Source organism: Lepidothrix coronata, unplaced genomic scaffold (assembly GCF_001604755.1).
Source record: "Lepidothrix coronata isolate B3197 unplaced genomic scaffold, Lepidothrix_coronata-1.0 Scaffold223, whole genome shotgun sequence".
NCBI classification, from domain to species: Eukaryota; Metazoa; Chordata; class Aves; order Passeriformes; family Pipridae; genus Lepidothrix; species Lepidothrix coronata.
Genome location: NW_016690403.1, coordinates 254,603 through 277,012, shown reverse-complemented (window position 1 = coordinate 277,012; position 22,410 = coordinate 254,603). Strand labels below are relative to the sequence as shown.

At 41.5% G+C, this 22,410-nt stretch overlaps 1 protein-coding gene across 1 annotated transcript; it reads right to left on the bottom strand.

Moving 5' to 3' along the window:
• Positions 1–1,377: 1,377 nt before the first annotated feature.
• On the bottom strand, positions 1,378–20,879 carry RAD50 (RAD50 double strand break repair protein). The gene is given in 27 exon segments (XM_017833903.1): positions 1,378–2,139; positions 2,484–2,617; positions 3,936–4,078; positions 4,503–4,588; positions 6,684–6,908; positions 7,708–7,835; positions 8,602–8,715; positions 8,795–8,887; positions 9,448–9,558; positions 9,859–10,052; positions 10,761–10,887; positions 11,748–11,937; positions 12,435–12,672; positions 12,775–12,950; positions 13,477–13,634; positions 13,829–14,011; positions 14,891–15,001; positions 15,004–15,039; positions 15,591–15,784; positions 16,464–16,629; positions 16,874–17,002; positions 17,379–17,583; positions 17,737–17,925; positions 18,732–18,883; positions 19,128–19,211; positions 19,594–19,773; positions 20,841–20,879. Coding segments are annotated over 26 exon segments (3,882 nt in total). The 5' UTR covers positions 19,723–19,773; positions 20,841–20,879; the 3' UTR covers positions 1,378–1,952.
• Positions 20,880–22,410: the final 1,531 nt, after the last annotated feature.

The window sequence follows — 22,410 nt, the reverse complement described above, 5'->3', positions numbered from 1 at the left end:
CGAGAAGGGTTTAAAGTTTCTCCTACACTTCATTCACATAAGCACTTTTTTTTTTGTTTTCCAGTCCACATGAAAACCATGGGGCTGGTGGTCTCTTTTCCATGCTCTTAGCTACCTACACTATTCAAATCATTAAGGGGATTATTTTTTGTCATTTTAATGGACAGGTTGGTTTCCCACCATGTTTTCTGTATTTTTTTCCAAGTTCTGGCAAAATGTTTAATACATGTGTGAGGATAAACTTTGCAGCTGGGGAGCAGAGAAAGGCTGGTTTAGGCAAAAATGTGCCTGAAGGACTTCATAGAGAAACTGCAAGTCATGGTTTTATCTTGGGGGAAAGAGCAGTACAGAATACACAAAGGTTGGGGAGTTCCTTCTGAAGACAGTGCAGAGCTGAGGTGTACATGTCATGCTAAAATAAACGAGTTGCACAGGAAAACTTGAAATTTCAAAGGTTTTTTTTTTTTCTGTTGATTGTATCTTTAAGAAAATTTCCCTTCAGGAAGTAGTACTAGAGTCAGTGATGCTTCTTGTTTAAAACTGCAAACATGATGCCCGTTAGTAGCATTTTCCTTTGCCTACTCTCCCCACCTCCCTCCCCAGTTGTGTGTTCATTGCTTTTTTGGGGAATTGGTGAAAACGTAATTGCTAGGAAGTCTCATTCATTCACTTATCTTTGAGTGGTTTCCCATGACTGGTGGCTTTCAGAAAACTGAGGTGGAAATAATCCATAGTTGAAGGGCTTGGGTTCTGCCATTACCCCTTAAGGGGTGCCCCTCACCCCTGCCCACAGGTGCCAGGTCTGCCCACACCCCCAACCCTGTCAGCTGCTCCTCACCCTGCAAAATAAAGGCATTCCTGCACCCTGGAGGAGGAGGAAGACAGCAGGCAATGTTCTCAGCCAGAGAGAACCATCCCCATGTTACAGCTTTGGTCACAGTTTGCTGAGCAACTTCAGCTGGTCACTGCTGACTGCAAGGATTCAAAGAATTAAAGTGCAGCTTCTGCTTGTGGACTCTTAGCAAGAGCTCAAGGCAGAAGAGGTGCCTCCTACTTGCCTACAAATAAAGAGAGACAGGTAAGTCCCTTCCCTCGGGGCTTTGGAGGCAGAAAGGCACATTGTGAGAACTTCTGTCTGCAGCCTCGGGACTCGAGGCCATCAGGCCCTTTGCATTTTGGGACAGGCCAGCCCTTGGCTTTCCATTGTCACCCCAAGTGAGCAGCAGGTTCCCTCAGGCTGCCATGCCAAGGAAACCCACAGCTGGGCAGGTGAAGCTCAGCATCCACACACATCAACTCTCTGAGGCACTTCTGTACCATTTTCACATTCACAAACACTGCCATGAACTCACTGAGCAAAGAGAATTCACTCATTCCTCTGGTTAGAGACAGGGCTTTGCTTTATTCTCAAACAAGCTGTTAGACTTGGGGAAGACTGTGTCTTTGAGCAGCCAGAGTTAGGTTATCTTGTACAGAAAGTAGTAAAAGTTCCCTTTGAAGCTTGTGAATTTTGGGTAGAGCAGGGGGGTGGCTATGAACACGAGACACCCACCCATGCTGACCTTGCCAGAGAGGGAGGGCAGGCCCTAATCCTTTGACAGAGCTGCAGCTGTTCCAGAGAATTTGCAGTGGATCTCCCCAACAGGACATAAACAAAGAACTCACAACTTTATTTTCCCTTTTAAAGCACAGAATACACCTAAATTAAACTGCCTGGTATTCATTTAAATTCTTTCAAATCATGGCGATTCCTAAGACATTCCAGAAATATGTAGAAAGAGATGAAGTTTAAAAGTCTTACAGTTTTAGACTCTGGCTAAAATTGTGACAAATCTTCAACAGATACAATACAAAGGAACCATATTTTCAGACACCTTCACCTGAGCTCTGTCAAGCCAGGCAGTGTATAATGTATCAGTCGGGCTGTCTGTAATGTGTCCTCACTGGAGGTTCTAATGAACATACGAGCCCAGGGAGCTGACACTGCACTTCATGATCTCAGAGCACTGGTCAGTGTTCTTCCTGATCCTGTAGAACGTTTCCACGTACTCAGAACGGCCCAGAAGTTCAACAAAATCTTCATCATGAGTTATCACCAGGAGCTGAAAGTTCCGCTGCTGGGAACGGTTTTTTATGATCCTGCAAGGAGATATTATTGAGTGTGTGTTTATCTAAAGCAGGTGCTGCTTTTAGAGAACTTGTAAACACATAGCACAAAAATTTAGCTGTCCATAACGAGTGACATGAACCATCAACCAACCTAATGCTGATTAGCCACTATTTTTACCCACATTAAAAAAACCCCTCAAATTATTTAAGAAATACTTTTTCTTTTCCAGAGAGAGGGAATTCAAGGCTACTGCTTTGCATGAGTATTTGCAGATGCCAAGATGTGCCACCTTAAAATGTAATTCACTACTGCCAGCTACTCTGACCACTTGAGAAATACCCATCCTTCAGTGTCACAAGGAGAGCTCACTCACTCCACGAGGGCATGTGCCAGAGACTCAATGTTTTCTCGGTCGAGGTTGGTTGTGGGCTCATCCAGGGCCAGGATGCCACAGTTGAGACAGAATGTTTCTGCCAGAGCAAGGCGAATAATAAGAGAAGCAAGCACCTAATGGAAATAAATAAAAAAAAACAAAACAAAACAAAAAAACTCTCACTCTCCAAAGTGTTTAAAGAGGTTCTACATGTGACAAACTATTTTTAATTCCATTGCAATCTGTGACTGAAGCTTACAGAACAATGTGCTGATAGTTCACAAAATGACAATAACTAATTAATTACTGAAAAACTACACTAACACTTCCAAGTTTGAATTGAAAGATGGACTCTACAAAGAAGTCAAGTACTCAAAAATCAGGAGATATTGAAAGTAAGGATTCTAATCTGAGGTAAGGAAACTACAAACTGCCACCTGCATTACCTCTACTCTCTGTGCAAGCCCATCCTACTGCACAGGGAGGGTGGAAATTTGCCTGCATCACTGAGTTACTGAACTTCTGACTACTTACTAAAACTGAAGACAGCAGGGTTTGCCACTGTGCATGTTAGTTTTGCATCAACATGCCTAATCATACCTGTAAGATCTCCTGAACTAGTGCAAATTACAGGTCACTCGATGGAAACTGTGCTGCCAAAAATATTTTCCAATTATCACGACTGCTGGCACCTCAGTTCATGATCAAAGAATTCTCAGAATATCGGCTCAGAAACTTGTTCAGGTTTCACTCTCATTTACATAGGACTGCAATGCAACATCTAAACTGCTCTACGAGACAACACACCAGGCAGGTGGAAACAACTCTGCACCCCAAAGTGTGGGGGTGTGGCTGTGAGGAACTTCTGACCACAGGTCTGTCATGGCTGGTGACATCAGGCCACTTGGCCAGTGCGTTATTAAAGCACTGGGACAGAAGAATGGGCAGAGCACAGAGCTGTGAGCTGACAGCACAGAAGGAAAGGCAATACCTGGAAGGATGGCTTGGTGACATGAACTGAAAGGTTACAGTCAGCAGTAGGAGAGAAACAAAATGTGGAGGGAAACAGGTCCTGTCAACTTAAGAGGTAGATGCAAAAAGAAGACCAAAGGCTCAGGAAGATAAAAAAACATGGGAACAAATCGATTGACCTAAAGCTGTGGTAACCTCAGACTGGGAGGAGCTGAACTTGAGGAGAGAGGGAAGTCAAAGCCTTCACCCCTGAAAGGAACCAGTCTGGTGCCCAACTGAAACAATGCAGGGTTCAGATGTTCAGAATCACATATTGCAGAATAATATATTGACAGCAACACCCAGACAGTGGAGTTGTACACAACTATAAATCAGAGCTGGAGCCACCTGTGCTTCAGTCCCTTCTGAACACGAGACTCCTCTGCATCCACCTGGGTCTGCTCTCAGAACCCCTGGGGACTAAACACAAAAAGCCATCACCTTCTGCCCAGCACTGCATCTCCCTCGCATGTCCAGGGCCGTGTCTCCCTTCACCATCACCACCCTGTAATTGTAGTTTCTTCTCTTATCAGCGGCTGAGACGTTCTCGTCGGCATCAGAACGAATTTCTATATATTCAATATCTGAAAACGGGAAGGAGACGGTTTTTACATTATCAAAAATCTTTAAAAATAACACGGGATTAAAGGGAGATGAGGTGTAATATCCAGTAACAATAAAAATTCAGTTCAGAACTCCCACTAACAGATACATCTTTGAAATTAATTTTTCCAAAATGGAAAGAATGAACTCCTGCATTTCCTCTGCCTCAAGGAAACCTTACCTTTGGAAAACACAGAAAAGGGAAAAATAATTCTATTTATCCTGCAATTTACTACATAATGTGTAATAAAAAGATTACAGTGGTGAAGAACAGATGTAGCCTTTACAATGAAACCAACTATTTTCAGATGCCAGATTTTCCATCTTGAGAACAAACACTTCCATATGCAGTGCTCGATATCAAATGGATACTCATGGGATAAACTAATAAAAAACATTACAAACCTTGCCCTCTGTAAATGCTTCGCCAAAGGTCACGAATTATTTTGTTGATTTCTTCCATCTTCATGCTATGAAATGTCATTATTGCTCTAAAGAACAGCAACAAAACCCACAAAATGTTAGAGATGCAACCATGGACTGCTATGGACTACAGGGGCTTTAGGGCAGGCAGCAGCTCCCTTTCCATTCCCTAAACACTTTTACTAAAAATAGAGGAAATACCAGTTGATTTTGAATGCAGAAGCATTTAAAGACTAACGACACACTATTGTGTAAATAATTTTTTTGTCAGAAACAGCTCAGTCTCAAGAAGTAGGAAAGTAATGCAGATAAAGTTATTTCCACTTGTTCCACTTTACTTGACTTTTCAAGAGAATTAAAATTTATGTGTGAGGTGTATTTTCAAACTGACACCAAGAAGATGAATCTCATGGTAAGCCTTCCAGAACACGTGTTACTCTTCAGCACAGTCCCTCAACAGTGCCATCACCAATAGGAAAGGAGAACCTGAAGTCTCCCCAGAGCAGAGAATTTTTATCAAGAATGTAATTTTATAATTACCCAAACAGGCATTATGACTAGAACTGCCTTTTTCTTCAGCAGCAAGATTAACACAGAATGTCATTAATAATTTTGAATTTAATTTCCCTGGTGAATATATCAGCATGATTTTAGTTCATTAACAGATAAAGTCCTAGACAGTGTTCAGGAAAGGACAGGAAGCTGCATTTCTGACTTGTTTTTTAAAGAAAAACTACTCTAGAATAAAAAAAAAGCTTGCTCAATTTATGGCAAGCGAACATAGCACAAAAAGCATAGCAGAAATAAAATAATCCTTCTGAAATGCACTTTTACATATACTTTTCCCACCTCTGCTCTTCCACCTGCTCTGGGGAATATCGAGGTATCAAGTCTAATAGGAATTTGTTAAGTTAAAACCGAAGTGTTTTCAACAATTTACTAAATTGACCCCAAGAATGCATTCCTCATCAATATTTATCACAACCTCTAACTATTAAGTCAATAAAGATCAGCTGATAGCACAGAACACCCACAGTGTTGGCTTTCCCAGCCCCATCCCCAGCTCTGGCCACTGGAGGTAGAATTTCGTCTCACCGATTTTTCAGACGATTACCCATAAGTGATGCTTATCTATTTTTCTTGAAATTACAAGCCTGTTTTCCTGTTTAGCCTTAAATAGAAACAATAGATGATTTGATAGCACACAAAAAGAGCCTAATTCTAAAAAGGAAATTCTTGGAGTGCATCTGCATTGCAGCTGAAAGGGAAGAACTACAGATAGCTCGGTGCTATTCCACCACTACAACTGAACAAACGGGGTTTGAGGGAGCCACATGTTTTACTTTGTACATGGTCACAAATTCAGAGATGCCCTTTTTGGCCAGTCAGCCCAAGACTAGCAAATAAGCTTCCAGAGGAAACAGAAACAATCACAAAGTTTGCTACACTTTCCATCAAATGCCAGACGTGTTTCTTATGATCTTGCCTTCTTTGATAAGCACAAAACCACCCACGCTGGAAAAGGGCAAAAAGCACCTCTATATTGTAATAATCAAAAACACAATAGTTTACCTCAGCAGATGATCATGGGAAACAAAAAATCTACCTGGTATATCTTATTCATGTTAAGATATGACCAGAAGGTGCTAAAATACACTGCTATAGAAATGAAAGTAGAGAGACCCAGGTTAATAATGGATTTAAACATGGATTTCACCTTTCCTTATCTCTCTCCAACTGTTGCACTCCAAATATGAGTCCTAACATGTACAACCACACAAACAAGTCCTACAGAGAACTGGGAATGAAATTATAATGATCATCAGACTTATCTATGACTGTATTAAAATCCAGTTATTACCATCAACGTATTTACTATTTGTACATTATAGACATTGACTTACAGATATCCTACATCATACCAATCCTGTGCAGTTTCTAGTGTGGTTGCATTAATTTACTTTAAAAGTTGCACCTTGTTATGTTATCCTAATATTTAAATGCCAGAATTTATAAAGACAAATTGCTATATATCTCAAAGAATTGTATCCATTTACCATTTCTAGGTTATCCTGGAAGCCCGGAATTGAAAGCTGCTTTTGCATCAAGGTTATTGATAAAGATGAAAACATTTCAGAATGACCCTCACATGACAATACTTACTTATCAAGAGCCTTGTAGTAAAGGTCCAGATCTTTGTTCACCAGCTCTGTTGTTCTCATGACAATCATCATGTCCCTGTATTTGTCCTCTGCGTCTTTGAACTGTGGCTCTCGAAGCTCCTTCCTAAACCGAACAATCTCTTCCTCAAACCCACGTTGGCGGCCAAGGGCGACGTGATGGTTCCTTTTCAGAGATTCTATTCTCTCCTCCAAATGCTTTTGTTCACTGTGAAACCATAATTGATACATGAGTCTTTTGTATTCAGGGTTACACGATTTTTTAATCAGGGTTCTCATTCACGCTAGACAGTAGCTCATTATATTGTATCTTTAAAGTCTGTAACAGTTAAAATTATAGCACTAATGCCACTGAAACAAAGACATTATTGAAATAAAAACATTTTAAAGTTTGTTAAGAACATATTCAAACCACTATTCTGAGTGGGAGAAGCAGGGTATCAAGTTCAAATGCTAAAGTGCTATTAACAGAGTTATAAAAAATAATTAATTTCATAGGTGGAATTTAACTAGGATACACCGAGCAAAATAAGAAAAATTATTGGGTAAGCTCTAGCAAGCTAAATAAATCTTTCACATGCAAGAACCAGCAGAGGGATAATTACTTTTCAAAAGTGTTTATTATCTGAGCAATTATTATTAAACTACTGAGGTAAACATAGAATATGCTGCTGGGACCTAAGTGAGCAGACTGAAAATGAAAACTAAATATTCTTATCCAGAAGTATGAATTATTTAAATGTGGATTTAGCAGTGAACATCATGAAAAAGGATTAGGCTGGAACAGGTATGAGCACATATTTCTATTTCTAGCCAGAAGCACTATTTAATTTCACTGAGTCACTTATGTTGTTGTCATGGGGATGTGAAGCAAATACAGGTGTGAAGGAAGTGGTCTACATGTCTGGGGAGAAAAGAGGACCAGGACACACGAAAACACAGCGAGTACAACATTCAGATATTGCCTGAATTCTTCTGCAGAGCCATTCTGTTTTGAAGGTGCTTACTTTTTCATTTGGGGTACTTTCATTTCTCCCATCTCCTTCATAAGTTGTTTTATCTTGTCTTCAACTTTTTTTAGCTCCTCGTTCCGGCTCCTCAAAGTCAGATTATCCTCCAGCCACCTTTCCTGTACCTGCCTCCCCAGAAAGCAAGGAGGTGTGCAATGTTTCAGTATATTGGTTCTCAACTACAATGTATGAGTTCTGTACAACTCTAAGCATTCTGCAAACATAAAATAATTGACAACAACCAAAATTATCACAGTGAGCACTTGTCGTGTGCTAGAAATGGAGCACAATGGAAATCAGCAGTATTATTTCAGCTTTCAAACTGGAGTAACACTTACAGTATTTACTTTCACAGGTGAACACAAGTGATTCTGTGTGTGAATATTAATCAATGTTTCAAATGGGGTAAGTAGTTTAGGATGAGATTTAACCAAGCCCCCTATCTCACTTCTACAAGTTATAGACAGTAAGTGGAGGGGTAGAATGGGTAAGACATATTTCCTATGAAGAACACATGCAGTATTTGAAATATATACACAGGAATTTAAAGTACATGATAAAATCTGGAGTAACTAGCAACTTTTGGTATTTTACTTAAAAAGGCACGTTTTCTCCACACACAGATACTCCTGAAAATGCTGGCTACTATCCCAACAGACCTAACCCTTTTGAAAATACCACAAGATGATAGTTAAATGTTTTTTGAATTTGCATACACAAATCTCAAGATTTTTTTCAGCCTAATGCGTGGATAGAAGCTATTTTGACTAACAGCTTGTTAAATAAATTAGAAGGAATTAAAATTTTGCACCACTACAGACCTAGACAGATTTAAACCAAAACTAGGAATTATTTCAACCACAAAAAGCATACTTGAAGCAATACATCCACCTTTTGAGTGTCAATATCTTGTCGAGTCACTTCCATCTCTTTACTTATCTTTTCCTTCTGTTTCTCACAGGCAGCCAAATGAGTATTTACTTCATCAAGTTCAGACTCCTTTTGCTAAAGAAATAAAATGGTATATGATTTAAGCACAGAAGTACTTTCCATGCAAAACTTTATTGTCTGGTTTTTAGATTACCTTTTTATAGTCTTCTTTTCCTTGTTGAATATAGTTTTCAATTTCTTTCATATACTTGTTTATATCTTTAACTTTCTCATTTATGCCATTTATCTGCAGAGAAAAGATTTCAAATGAAATATAGTCTTAAGTCCACGAGCAGATGTGCCCTGCATCAAAGATGAGACACTGGATAACTCTACTGCCAAAGTACAATCACTTATCATAACTCTCTTTAATTATCTAATAAACCCTTCAGCTTTTGAGATCCAAATGCTCCTTATAACCATGAAAATGTCTCTCAAAACAAATGGTGCTTACACAAGAGAGCTCCTTCACCTGGGAAAAGCAAGTGTGACCCTTGGCAAGGACAGGTGATGGCCACCTTTGCCATTCCTCTTAGGTCTATCAGGAAGGGCTTTTCAACCCATTGGCCAATAAATATTGCCAAATGTCCCAAGAAACTGTTTGTCAAGACTGCCAAAGGTTAATTACAATTGAGTTCATGTCCTGTCTGACTTATGTTCCTTTTCTTCCCTAAAAGCTCCACCAATCTCAAGCATCTGCTGAAGTTACAGCCCTTTCCTGAAAATAAACTCATTACCACAGTTTCCATACATGCCCGAAAAACAGTATCTAATCCTATCTCCCAGCTATGCCAAGAGCAAACAAACCTTCTCTTGTGTTTCTTTATTACTTGTAGTCCTTTTATTCACTAGATCCTCCTTCTCCTGCTGCAGTTTTTCTAAAGTTACATCCAAAGGAAATACTTGTTCTTTTGCTTCCTGAAAAGCAGTTGGAAAAAGTCCTTTTTATTTTCACATTCTGTTAAAAATCAGTAATTTTTCAACTGGTAAAAACAGCAACATGGTTACTTTTCTTTTTTGGGTGTATTAAAAAAAAACAAACAAACATATTAATAAAGTTCTGGATATTGCCCAAGATACACAAAAGCAGCACAGGACAAACACTTAAAAACACATCTCACTGGCCAGGATTAGAGACAATGTTAACACACCAAGATTATTATTTTTTATTTCAAGGACGACACGGCCAAGGGTTAAATAACAAAGGGTATTTCTCACCTTGACCTCCCTGCCCAAGGACTGCACCTCAGTGCTGAGCTCCACGCTCTGCTCCTCCAGCTGCCGCCGGCGCTGCATGCTGCTCACAATCTGCAGCCTCTCTGCCCTCAGCTCGTTCACTGTGCTCTTCAGCTGCTGAATCTGACTCTGCTGGTCCTGCTTCAGCTTCTGATTCAACTCAATTTTACCAGTAACTGCAGATGAAAACAGTGAAATGGTCAATCTGTTCTTAAAACCATTGCTGTCTTCCTTTTACTCTAAATCAGGCTGGTACGACTGGACTCAGTGCTGGTGAGGCCACCCCTGGAGCAACGAGGCTGGGGAAGGGACTGGAGCACAAGTGCTGTGAGGAGAGGCTGAGGGAGCTGGGGGGGCTCAGCCTGGAGAGAGGAGGCTCAGGGGAGACCTCCTCACTCTCTACAACTCCCTGACAGGAGGGGGGAGCCGGGGGGGGTTGGTCTCTTTTCCCAGGCAATGATCAGCAAGACAAGAGGGCTGGGTCTTCAGCTGTGCCAGGGGAGATTTAGGTTGGATATTAGAAAGAATTTCTTTCCAGAGAGGGTGCTCAGCCATTGGAATGGGCTGCCCAGGGAAGTGGTGGATTCTCCATCCCTGGAGGTGTTTAAGGACAGACTGGATGTGGCATCAGTGCCATGGGCTGGGAACCACGGCGGGGTTGGATCAAGGGTTGGACTGGATGATCTCAGAGGTCCCTTCCAACCCAGCTGATTCTGTGATTGTATGATTCTATGATGATTCTATGACTCCAAAAACCCGTAACAACAAACTAGGGGAATACAGTTACTTCAGAATGTAAAGTAAGTTAACTCAAATGTTAATGGCAGGAAGTTTGGAACATTATTTCCAGTATAAAAATTAAATACCAGTTTTGTAAGGCCTACCTGTATCCCACAAGTGTTTTTTCTCCTGTTTTTCTTGGCTTACTTGCAGAACAGTTCTACTTAAATCTACCCCCAGCAGTTTAGCCTCCTGCTGAGCAATTTTTCGTTCCATATCCCTAATATCAGTCTGAAAGTATAAGGGAAAATACTATTACTATTGTACTAGTGTTCAACAATGTATTTTTTAATCTTTGGCACTAAGAATAAGCTCAGGCACCTTCAAATTTCCCCCCTCTTCTGGAGCAATGTCACATCATTAGCAGTTGGGTTGTGTCAGCCACAGGCTGCTAGAAACTGGAATTCCTAACTGTGGAGGAAATCAGTCAGTGTGGATGGATGGGCTTTTGGCATTCTCAGCCCCCCTCAGGACAGGTACATGTACAGCTTGTCCCTGGGACAGTGGAACTGCTGGAGCCTCGGGAGCTGCTGCCACCTCCCACCTGGGAAACGCTCTCTGTCCTTTGCCTGGCCCCACATCCTCTGTCTCATTGTTCCAGGATGATTCTCAGGCAAGCAAAGATTTTGTGTTGGTATTAAGGTGCGAAGACTGTTCAAAACAGTCTTCTGTGCCAGAATAACAAAAAGTGTAGGATTCCTCTTTCCCTTTACCATATATTCAGAGGGCACAGAACCATGGGAATGGAAGCACATGTGAGGTGCTGAGAATACACTGAACTATAACAACTATAAGGACTGAGAAACACTTTGGTGTACTTGTGGTCCTGCTCATGTTCTGCATTATATCTTTTTTTCCAGTTACTAGCACAGAATTGAATCAGAACTCAAGGTACTCTGTGGTCCTTGAAAGAAAAAATCATTACGTAAAACATGAATTTTATTAGTACCAAGATCATCTGTGTTATACTGTCTTTTAAAGTATTTTAAAATAAAGACCTTAAAGTTATGTCATATTACTGAATAACTACATATTTAAATCCTAGCAAGTGAATATAATTTTATATGTTAAAAAAAATAACCAAAGCATACCTGGTACCTTTCCATCAGTGTTATATCCTGTAAACACACTTTGGCACCTTCCTCCTCAGACAAAGCTGTCTGCAGGAATGATTCCTGTTCTTCTATCTCACCCTTCAGACCTGTTAAATCTCTGTTTGCATTCTGGATCTTGTTCCTCAGGTCTGGAATTTCCTTTTCTTCGAGTTCAACTACAGTTTGCCTTAAATAAGATATAAATCCCTAAAATTTCTTCTGTCAAAAACAGCAGCATAAATTGAAGACATTCAAGATCATAAAATCTGTGATATGATTTAATAGTGGAAGATTAAATTTAACCAAAATAGTAACCCCTTAACCTTGCCCACATTCAACTAAGCTTTTGTTACATACCCAGCTAAGGTAATAATCCCTCATTTTAGACAGGTGAGATGAAACAAAACAAGCAAAATCTCTTTTGGTTTTCAACTTAATTACAGCAAGTGCCCATGAGAAGGTATAATCCACTGTACAAGAGTGCCCTCTTGTGAAGGAAAGCTCTACCCTCATATATTCTCAAATGCTCTCAAAATATCTCAACAAAATAAATTAACTAGATAAATTAACAATGAGATGAATTAACTAGTCCTAAAATAAAGCCTCCTTGATAGTTTTAATAATCAGAAAACAAGCATTTGCAAGAAAACAGCTTGCAACAATCTGGTTTGCTTAGTACCTCACCTCAGTGGTTTAAGGCTCATCATTTCATCCCGTTTTTTCTCCTTCCTTTTAAGCTCAGTCTCTGTTGACTTCAGCTTGTCTGGGGCCAGGCGCAGCTTGGACTGCAGGTCACTGATGACATCCTGCAGCTCAGCCTCCGTCTGAAAAACTCGCTGGCACACTGGGCAACAAGACTGGCTCTCCTCTGTCAGCTGTGTAATGAACTGGGAATAGACTGCAGTGGCTCCAGCAAGCACAGCTGGCAGAAAAGCAAACAGAAGACTTATGTTGAATAAACAGTTCATAAGCAGAGCTAAATCAGTGCTTTAGGGAGAAAAAGCAGAGCTATGCGTGAATTTACCTCGCTGTTTGGAACTTTTTTCAATTTCATCTTGAAGTTTGTTCAGATCACTGTCAAAATCTTGACTTCCACAAACATCAAAAAGTTTTGCTTCGTGCTGGGACAACTGTGCTTCCTTTTTTTTTAGCTCATTACTGGCGTAAGTTTTGTTATTTTCTACCAATGCCAGTCGCTTGCTGAAACATCAGTGAAGAAACTCTTTTATTTTCCAAAACCAAAGATTCAAACTGTTTAAGCAAAACCAAAGCCATGGGAAGTTAATCTAAAATTGGTATTCCAGAGCTGTTCACCACTTCTTCTTCAATGATTTTTCAGCCAATCTATAGCATTGACTATGCTATAGATCAAAGTGTTTCATTTTAAATCCCTTTAGTTTTCTATATGATGAGAAACTCATTTCTAACAAATAAAACCCTACAAAACTTTACAGAATAGGATTATCTACTGCTGCTTGTGAGATATTACTGAACCTCTCAAGGTTGTTATCACTCTGACACACTACAAACATTGTGATTTTAACAACTAGCACAAACTGTATCAGCTCTACATTACAGGAACACTGTAGGATGCTTTCTCTGATTTTGCAGATACCTAAATAAACAATAACGAATTTAGGTTAAAACTATGTTGAGCACATTAAAGTTTCCAACATTTAAAAACATAAATACTTATGGAGACATAAACAATTAAATTAATACCTACTTAAGGTTAGCAAGTGTATCCCTTGTCTGATTAATCTTTTTATTTTTACCATGAAGCCAGTCTTCAAGTTGTTTTTTATTTGGGAAGTATCCCAACAGGGACGTTAGTTCCTCAGAATGTCTTGATTTTACTTTTCTAATCTGCTCTTCTTTCTCTGCCTGGGGAAATGAAGCATTTTAAATTAAAGTTTTCACATCTTCAAGTTTATAACAGTCAATGCATTAATTAAGGTAATGGCTTCTATGAAGGCTTTACATCTGATTGGTGATAGACATCTGAAAAATACACAAATCTTAGAGCCACTGTATCAATTTTATGTCCCTCTCTTATGAGATAATGATTGAAAAATTACTTTGTCTTTCTTCAGCATCTCCATTTGGGTAATTGTGGTGGTATGTAGATTCAACTGCTCCATCTCTTGATCCAACCTCCTGAGAGCTTTGTCCAGGCTTATTTTCTCACTTTGCAGAGTCTGTACCTCCCGTTCCAGCGTTTCTACATTGCTGTTCCTCTCAGCCTTCTCCAGGTCATGTTCCTACACAAAAAATAAATGGCCAGAAAACACAAATAATGACACAAATCAATGAAGTTCTAACTAAAGGAAAGAGAAGAAAGCTCTTCAGCTCATCAGCTGCTACAGGACAGGCACAAGACTTGTAAAGAATCCATGTAAAAGGTCCAAGGCTGTGATGCTGGCATGGGGCAAGGCAAGCCCCAGGCAGAGGCTGGATGCACTGTCCTGGAATGCAGTGCTGCCCCAAGTCACTCATGCTTTTGCCAGAAGCCATAACCACATGACATAGCTCCAGGAAGCTCCCTCATACTTAGTTTGATTTTCTCTATTTTAGCATTTACTGTATATTAAATTTGGAGTTACCCTAGTGAGGAGGCTAGAAAAAACACTGTCAAGCACTGCATTCATACACTGCTAACACACATAAAATATTTGGCCACAAAGGCATAACCAGCTGTTCAGCTGGAATGTAAAATGCTTGTAACTTTGCAATATTTCATCAGCTAAAACACTTATAACCAAACAGTCCATCTCACAGACAAGTTATCTTGACAACTGTAGGTAGTGTGGCACTTCAATTCAACGTTTCTGGCCCACTGATTTAAGGGTGACTAATCTCCTATCACCAGCTGTGGCTATTACTCTATTTACAACTCGCCAAGCAGCAGTAGCATATTCTATGTGTGCACTGACCAAAACCAAAGTAGTGAACAGGCCCTGCCCCAAAGAATGCACTATCTAAAAAGACAAAGCACAGTGGGTATTAAAAGGCAAAACTGCAGCTGACAGTAAAGATCAAGGGGGGGTTAAGTTTTTTAGTTTTTATCAATTTTTTTAATGATACAGCCCAAAGTTTTTACTTCAAACTTCTATAATTTTTTCAGTTACACATTAACTTACCGTCTTGCCAATCTCCTCATCCAGCTCACTAATTCTGTCTGAAAACCCCTCCAACTGCTGCAATTCACATTTGACTTTCTTCAGCTCATCATGTTTCTTATTTTGAATATCTGTTTTTGTTTCATTGCTTCTTTTCGTGCAAAGTCTCTCTGAAAGAAGTCAGTGATAATATACTTATTATTTTTTTCACAGGAAAATATTTAAAATACTTTTCCCCACTAGTCTGCAAATAGTCACCACTGCAACACAAGACACTGAAATACTGAGAAAACTAGAACTTGCCCAAAGTTTTCTGCTGCAATGTTTTTGACAGGAAAATGCAGATGCATCATACCACTAGTGTTCCGTAAGAGGAATTCCATTTTTAACATGACTTCAACGAAAAGCTGCTTATTTTTAAACCAGCTGCCCACTGTAATTCTTCCTCAGGCTTTTGAGCTTGTCAGTGATCCACCTCCATGAGGGCTGCTAGAAAAACCTATGTGACAAACTGCCTGTCCAACAGCCTTCATGACCACTCCTAGTTCCAAAACTAACGTCCATGGAAAGATTCAGGAAACCCACAAGCAAGGATTCCAGAAGAAAAATGGTTTCAGTTCCCCCCCCCAACACTTCCTCCCAGCACCTTAAAGACATGTCTGGACCAATAACACACTAATTGGCAATACTGATGGCACTACTAAAATAACCAAGTTCTTACCATCAAATGATTTGCAGCTTCTGTGTCTCTCTCCTGTCTCTCCTTCACCAACCTGTGAAAACTGGTGATGTGCCTTTCACTGAAAGGTGCTCGCTCAAAACCATCCAGCTCCAGCTGTGCTGCCAAGGACTGAATTAAGGAATCCCTGGTCATGATGTGCTCCTGGTGACGATCTGCCTGCAGCTGCAGACGGCCTCCACAGAGAGAGAGAGTGACAGGAATGTTCAAAACCCCAAAATACATTCAGGATTCAAAGTCAGTTGCAACTATTAAAGCTTTTGAAATGGAAGTATTTTTAAACAAAACAAAAAGCTACAGAGTAAAAACAAGCTGTAGCTAGAGATTGTTGTTTCAGGTAACTAAATTTTTATTAATGTAATAAATCAATAACTTAAAAGCAAGCCTCTTAAAACACTAAAAATATTACTCTGATAAAAAAACAAACCCCAAACTTATTTTATATAAGTATATATTCTGTGCCTCAACTACTACAGCTCTGCTGAAGTTCCCATAATCCATCAAAAAGAGAATACACAATGTATGAAAGAACACTACCTGACTCAGCCCCATTCCCCACGTGAACAGAGAATGCTGGGCTTTCAGCTTTCATGTTTTTCTCAGTTCTAAGACAAGATGTACCACATGTTGCAATTAGAGCTCAGAACAAGTGCACATCAGAAACTCTGGGAGCAGAACACCCAGACCTGGCCCCCTGCAAGGTGCCCACACCCCACTGTGCAGCTGAGCCCAAACTGATGCACATTGTAGGAGTTCTGTCCAGGTCACATCCCTTCAGTTATTATCAGTAGTTCCACTTCAGAACTGAGTTACATTAACAAATAAAGACAAGGTTATAGATGAAATCTAAAATACCTCGTTCAACAAGCAGCTCTGATTTCTCACTGTTGAACCTCTGGCATTCTTTAGTGGCTCTGTCCAAGTCACGTTTATAGTCCAACAATCTCTTCTCCTTCTCCTTCACTATTCTCTGGTGGTTCTGGTACCTATTCCTTAGTTGTTCATCTGTTCCTTGGAAAACCTGTACGCCAAATACAAAAACCTAACTTTATTCTGTATTAATTAAATTTATAAGTCAATTATTGATGGTTTTAAAATGTACAGTTTTTAAAACAGAATTCAAGAAATAAAAGACAAACACCTCCCATGCAGAATTTCTATACTAACACATGTAAGGGGAAAATTTGCTACAAGCAAAAACTGGAAAACATATTTTTCTTAGGCTGATAAAACAAATTAATCTCAATTTTTGTCACACAGGAAACCTTTTCCATCTTCTGTTGCAAATCTTGATTATCTTTCTCCATTTGCTGCCTCCTGCTCTCGAGGGCCTTCACATCATTGTCCAGCCTCATTGCTTTTGTGAGATTCTGTTCAACTGTTGCCAGAGAACTCTGCAAAAGAAAAAATGCTGGAAGTAAAATATCTCACCAGCTTATGAATCCCATAATCAATTATTTTAAGTGTAAAACCTTCAGCATTATAAAATACTTGTAAAAAATAGGGAGGGCTAAGTTTTAGTTTGTGTTCATTTTAGTTTCAGATACCAGCTAAATTTCAGAGGTTTAAAATCAAGCAACAAAAAAAACAATGCTGCTACAAGAATTCTATGTTCTTAAATCTCCAGTGACTGTTTACAGGCTAGAGCAGCATCTGTCAGGCGAGCTGAGGTGTGCTTAATTCTGCTTCAGGGCAAAGGATTAGACATAAAAGTGTAAGATTTTTGACTGTTTTGTATGAAAGTACTAACACAATCATCATGCAAGTTACCTTTAGAGGTTCAAGCTGGCTCTCAATTGTTTTTACATTCTCCTTAGAAGCAGCCAGTTGAGCCTCTCTGTTGCTAAGATGATCCTGGATTTCCTGGGCTTTCTCTTTATTTTGTTTTAGATATTTCAGTTCTGTCTGACACTCTTTTACTTTCAAGCTTTGTTTCAGCCGTACCTGACGCAGAGCTTCGAGCGCTTTAATATACCTTTAAAAAAAAGGACAAAAAATTTCAGATCTTTTGGCAATATAGCAATGCTGCTGTGTGAAACAATGCCTCAGACATTTTCATCAACACCTACGTTATTAGAGAAGACATTTTCTTACTTAGTTTTTACTTAATTACAGTAAAGAGAAAAACCTTGTTGCGGAAAAGATCTCATCAAATTTTTGTTTGAGGGCCTTTCCTTCACTTAAGGGCCAGTTGGACTCCTCTTGGTGGCAGAAAATGACGTTGTTGAGCACGGCTTTGGAAACCCCGAGGGCACCGATCATCTCCCGATCTATCTCTGCACACTTGGAACTCAGGCTGCTGATCTTCTCGCCGTTCCTGCCCGAGCACAGGGAAAGAAAATCCCCAAAGAGGTTACCAGCAAGTTCTTTGAAAGGTAAACTGCATTTTTAACAGTATAATCTCGTTGTAATGCAATGATTCGAAAACTTAACAAGTAACAATTTATAAGTCCGTAATTACCATGTTCGACAGGTGCTTTTAACACTGTCAATATTTGTAGTCTGACTGTTACACGTTTTAAAACTCAGTGGAACCACCAGAGGGAGCAAAAACGCTCTGGAGTAAAGGAAATACAATTAAACAGTGGAGATGGGAGTTAAACACAGGCCAAAAATGATCTGAAACTGAAAATGTTCCTATGGAAGTAAAGCCTACATACTCCACATAATGTTAATTTTAAACTGTATCATACAATCAGAGAACCATGGAATAGTTTGGGTTGGAAGGAACCTCAAAGCTCATCTTGTTCCAAATCTCTGCCGTGGTCAGGGATGTCACTATCCCAGGTTGCCCCAAGCCCATCCAACCTGGCCTTGGACACTTCCAGGGATGGGGCAGCCACAGCTTCTCTGGGCAACCTGTGCCAGGGCCTCCCCACTATCACTACTAAGACAATTTTCACATAAATTCAAGCTGACAGATTTCTTAACGTAGAGGCTGTCAAATGTAGGATTTTTCAATCACCTACCAGATAAATTGGTGAAACTCCACACCTTTAATCCAAAAGCTCTGGTAGCTTTTAGGAATACGTTATGGAGTTTTCTCTAATCTTATGCATAAAGATATCCCAAAACCAAACAGATCTTCATGCCAAAGCAAGAAAAAAACACTTGACAACTTACTTTGTTCTAGTAATGACAGATTCCAGCGTTCTAAATTCCGGAGTCTTGCCCTTCTGGGTGCAGATCATGGAGCGCTGGACGGCCACGAGCTCTCCGTTCACATCCCGGAACCGCAGCCGGATCTGAGCTCTCACATCTGTTTCATTGGCAACCTCGGCAGAAGCAAAAAGAAAACCCAATTACGGAAAATCCTCCTCAAGGTCCAAATGAATATGTGCCTCCCCAGCTGTGGGGAATGTTCTCTTCTCCCCCAGCTCTCTGCTTTTCCTGAAACAATACAGTCAGCCCAAGTCTGCCAACAGCCTGAGCATCCCTGTTTCACTCACAACCCCGAGTGCAGGGAAGTATTTTATTTAGGAGTAAATACATGTCCAATTCAGTCACTACAACTCTTACCTTTGGATCGTGAACAAATGTTTTTCCTTTGGTTCCAGGAGGAAAATCTCCAGTGCATATATATTTAAGACATTCAATGATAGTCTAAGAAAACAGAAATAAATATATACTTATAATGGCAATTTAGAGTAACCAAGATGGACTACAGATAAAAGCACAGTAACAGCTCAAATATTTACAAATGAGTAAAATACACGAGGAGAGAGAAATAAGAAACAACATCTTATTTTTTTGAGTATCATGAAAACATGTTACTTTGAAATTTGTTTTAATCGGATATGGATCGATTTTGTGGAAAAAATCTGTAAATTCCAGGCAAGAAAGCAGATCTCAATGCTAAACAACAGTGCAGTGAACAGCACAACTTTTGCAATATTATTAATACCTTTCAGTAGAGATCATTATTCAAATGTTGAGGCCTTTCAGACCTTTTACAGCTCAAGCCCAAACATATAGCAAGCCTTACCGTTTTTCCTGCACCATTTGGTCCCACCAAAATAGTTAATGGATTAAAGAAAGTGATAATTTGTTTGTCTTTATCCTCCACCCCAAAACTCCTCACTCCGAGGATACTCATTTTCTCAATCTTGGACATTTTTGCTGAACTTCTTCTCTTCCAAAGTCAGAGGCGTAAATGTCATAAATCCTGTAAAACAGAGCTTTGTGAAAAATCCAGTGAGCAGAAATCACAGTGGACCACTGAAAGCTGACTAAATACCTATGCAAGCACAACATATGATAAATATATATAAAAACACAGTTGAGGCTCCTCAGTTACTGTTCAAGGTAAAAAACATATGAAGGCAAAACCCTTATTTGTTTTAAACTCAAAAATTAATCAACTCCAAGTTAAGTGGAGTATAAATCAATGCAGTTAAGAGAGTATATATTATTAAATCAAATACAATGGCCCAAAATAACCCTTTATCCACATCACAAACCCCATGCACGTGCTTTTAGAATACCCCAAACACAACAGAGGCCCCAGTATTTTTCTCTATGATAACCCACTGTTGTACTGCCTGTTCACCACTGCCTGTTTCCCACAGGTACATCCAGCATCACTTTGTCCTGATTCCTGCTGGGAAGGGGAAGACACTGGAGCCTTCCCAGGCCACGGGGTGGGAGCTGCCCCTGTCAGGAGGAGGCAACTCCGACCCTAAGGTCCAGCAAACACAACGGTGCCGTGTGTGTATGGCTGTGTATTCCAGGGGTGTTCCGGGGTGTATGGATGAATATTGCATGGGTGTTCCAGGGGTGTATGGCTGTGTATTCCAGGGGTGTATGGCTGTGTATTCCAGGGGTGTATGGCTGTGTATTCCAGGGGTGTGCGGCTGTGTATTCCAGGGGCGTACGGCTGTGTATTGCACCCCTGTTCCAGGGCTCCATGCTCAGCGCGCTGCCCTCAGGGCTCCCCCCGTCCCCCTCCCTGGGGTTCGGCCCTCCCGGGTCGGCTCGGGGGGTGCCCGGCGGGGTTCGGCCCCAGAACGGCCATTTCCTGCCGGGGCAGAGGTGGCAGCGGGGCTTTCCCGCCCGGAGCTCCGCGCTGCGCCGGGGGCGGGCGTTTTCCAGGGGGAGGCCATGAGGCGGCTCTTCCCCTGCCCCTTCCCCTGCCCGTGCCCCTGTCCCTGCCCGCCCGAGCCCGGCCCCCTCCGCGCCCATTCCCCCGGCCGTGCCCCCGGTCCCCCCCGGCCCCCCCCGGTCCCCCGGTACCTCCCGCCGCCGCCGCCGCGCTCCCGGCCCGGCAGCCCCCGCGCCCGCCCCGCCCCGCCATGGCGGCCCCGCCCCCGCCGCCTGAGGGCCCGCGGCCACCGGCGGGGCGCGGGGGCTGCGGAGTGGCTGGAAACGCGCGGGTTGAGATAAGAACGGTTTAATAATTGAGAACAAAGTCAAATACACTAACAGTGGTAAATAACAATAATAATGGTAATAAAAAGGGAAAGAAAGAACCCAAAGAACCGATGCGCAATACAATTGCTCACCACCGATGCCAAACCCCCTTCCCAAACCCCGCTGGCCCCCCTTTCCAGGTAATTCCCCGGTTTATGTGCCGGGCATGGAGTTCCAGGGGGTGGAATGTCCCTTTGGCCGGCTCGGGGCACCGGTCCCGGCTCTGCTCCTCCCGGTTTCCCTTCGGTCCCTCCTCGCTGCCAGAGCGTGACACACACACACAAAACGTCCTTGACTTGGGATGAACACGGCTTACTAAAAACCCAGAACATCAGTCCCTAATGCACATTGTTCTCATTATGAATCCAAAACACGGCACTGTGCCGGGTACTGAGCCGCGATGACCTCCGCCAGCCAGGGCGGGCGGGTTTGGGGTGCAGGAGGGTCCCAGGTGAGGGGGAGGACAGGGGATCGTTCCCTTTGCCTGCTCAGGTTCTCCCCTGGGGCCAACAGACCTCCTCACCCCCTCGTACCAGGCTTTTTCCTCTTCCTCTTTGCTCCATAGCTACTATTAATATTAATCTTCCAGTTAGAAAAAAGCCGGAGCCAGAGGACTGCCCCTTCCCCCCCCTTCTCTGGAGCTTTCTCATCCTGCTCCTGAGGACCACAATTTCCCAACAGGACCAAATGTAGGGCCAAAATGCAGATGCCATGAACGCTCTTACCTCGACCCGGCAGCCCCCAGCCAGGTGGGAGCCATCTCAGGTTCACTGTACGAGCCAACAGTCTTGGGAATCTAATTTGTTTAGATTTTCAGCCTACTCCAAAACTGATTAATAACTATACCAGCATATTTTAGTGCTTGCTGTATTTCCTCTGTGAAGGGAAACAACACCGCTAGTCTTGTGTCAGATCAAGTTCATGGTTAGGTAACAGAGGCAAACTTTGGAAAACAGCCCTTTGTGCTCAATCTCAGCATCATCTGTAATTAAACTGAGTAACAGTTTAGGTGAAGTAAGTCTGGACCTTATCAAAAGCTGGCAGCCAGCAGGTGGTTTTGCAGCCAACAGTTCAGGCTTTCACTCTGCAATTGTGCTCTGGCGATAATCTGGCTTTTTATGAGTGCCAAAAAGGTTCACAAAGCATAAGCTCTGGCCACTTCAGATTTTGAGACAAGAAATTAGGATCCATATTGACACAACAGACTGTAAAGATATTGCCAGAGATATTGCCATCTTTCAGAAGCAAATACAGCTCCTCTGAAGAGATGACACCAGATTATACTCCATTTTTTTGTTGCCTCCTGCCTCAGTATGACTCAGTCGTTCAGCAGCACGATGCCAAAAGGCTCTGTTGTCACTGCTTTCTCCAGTGCAACACTTTTCCGCATTGC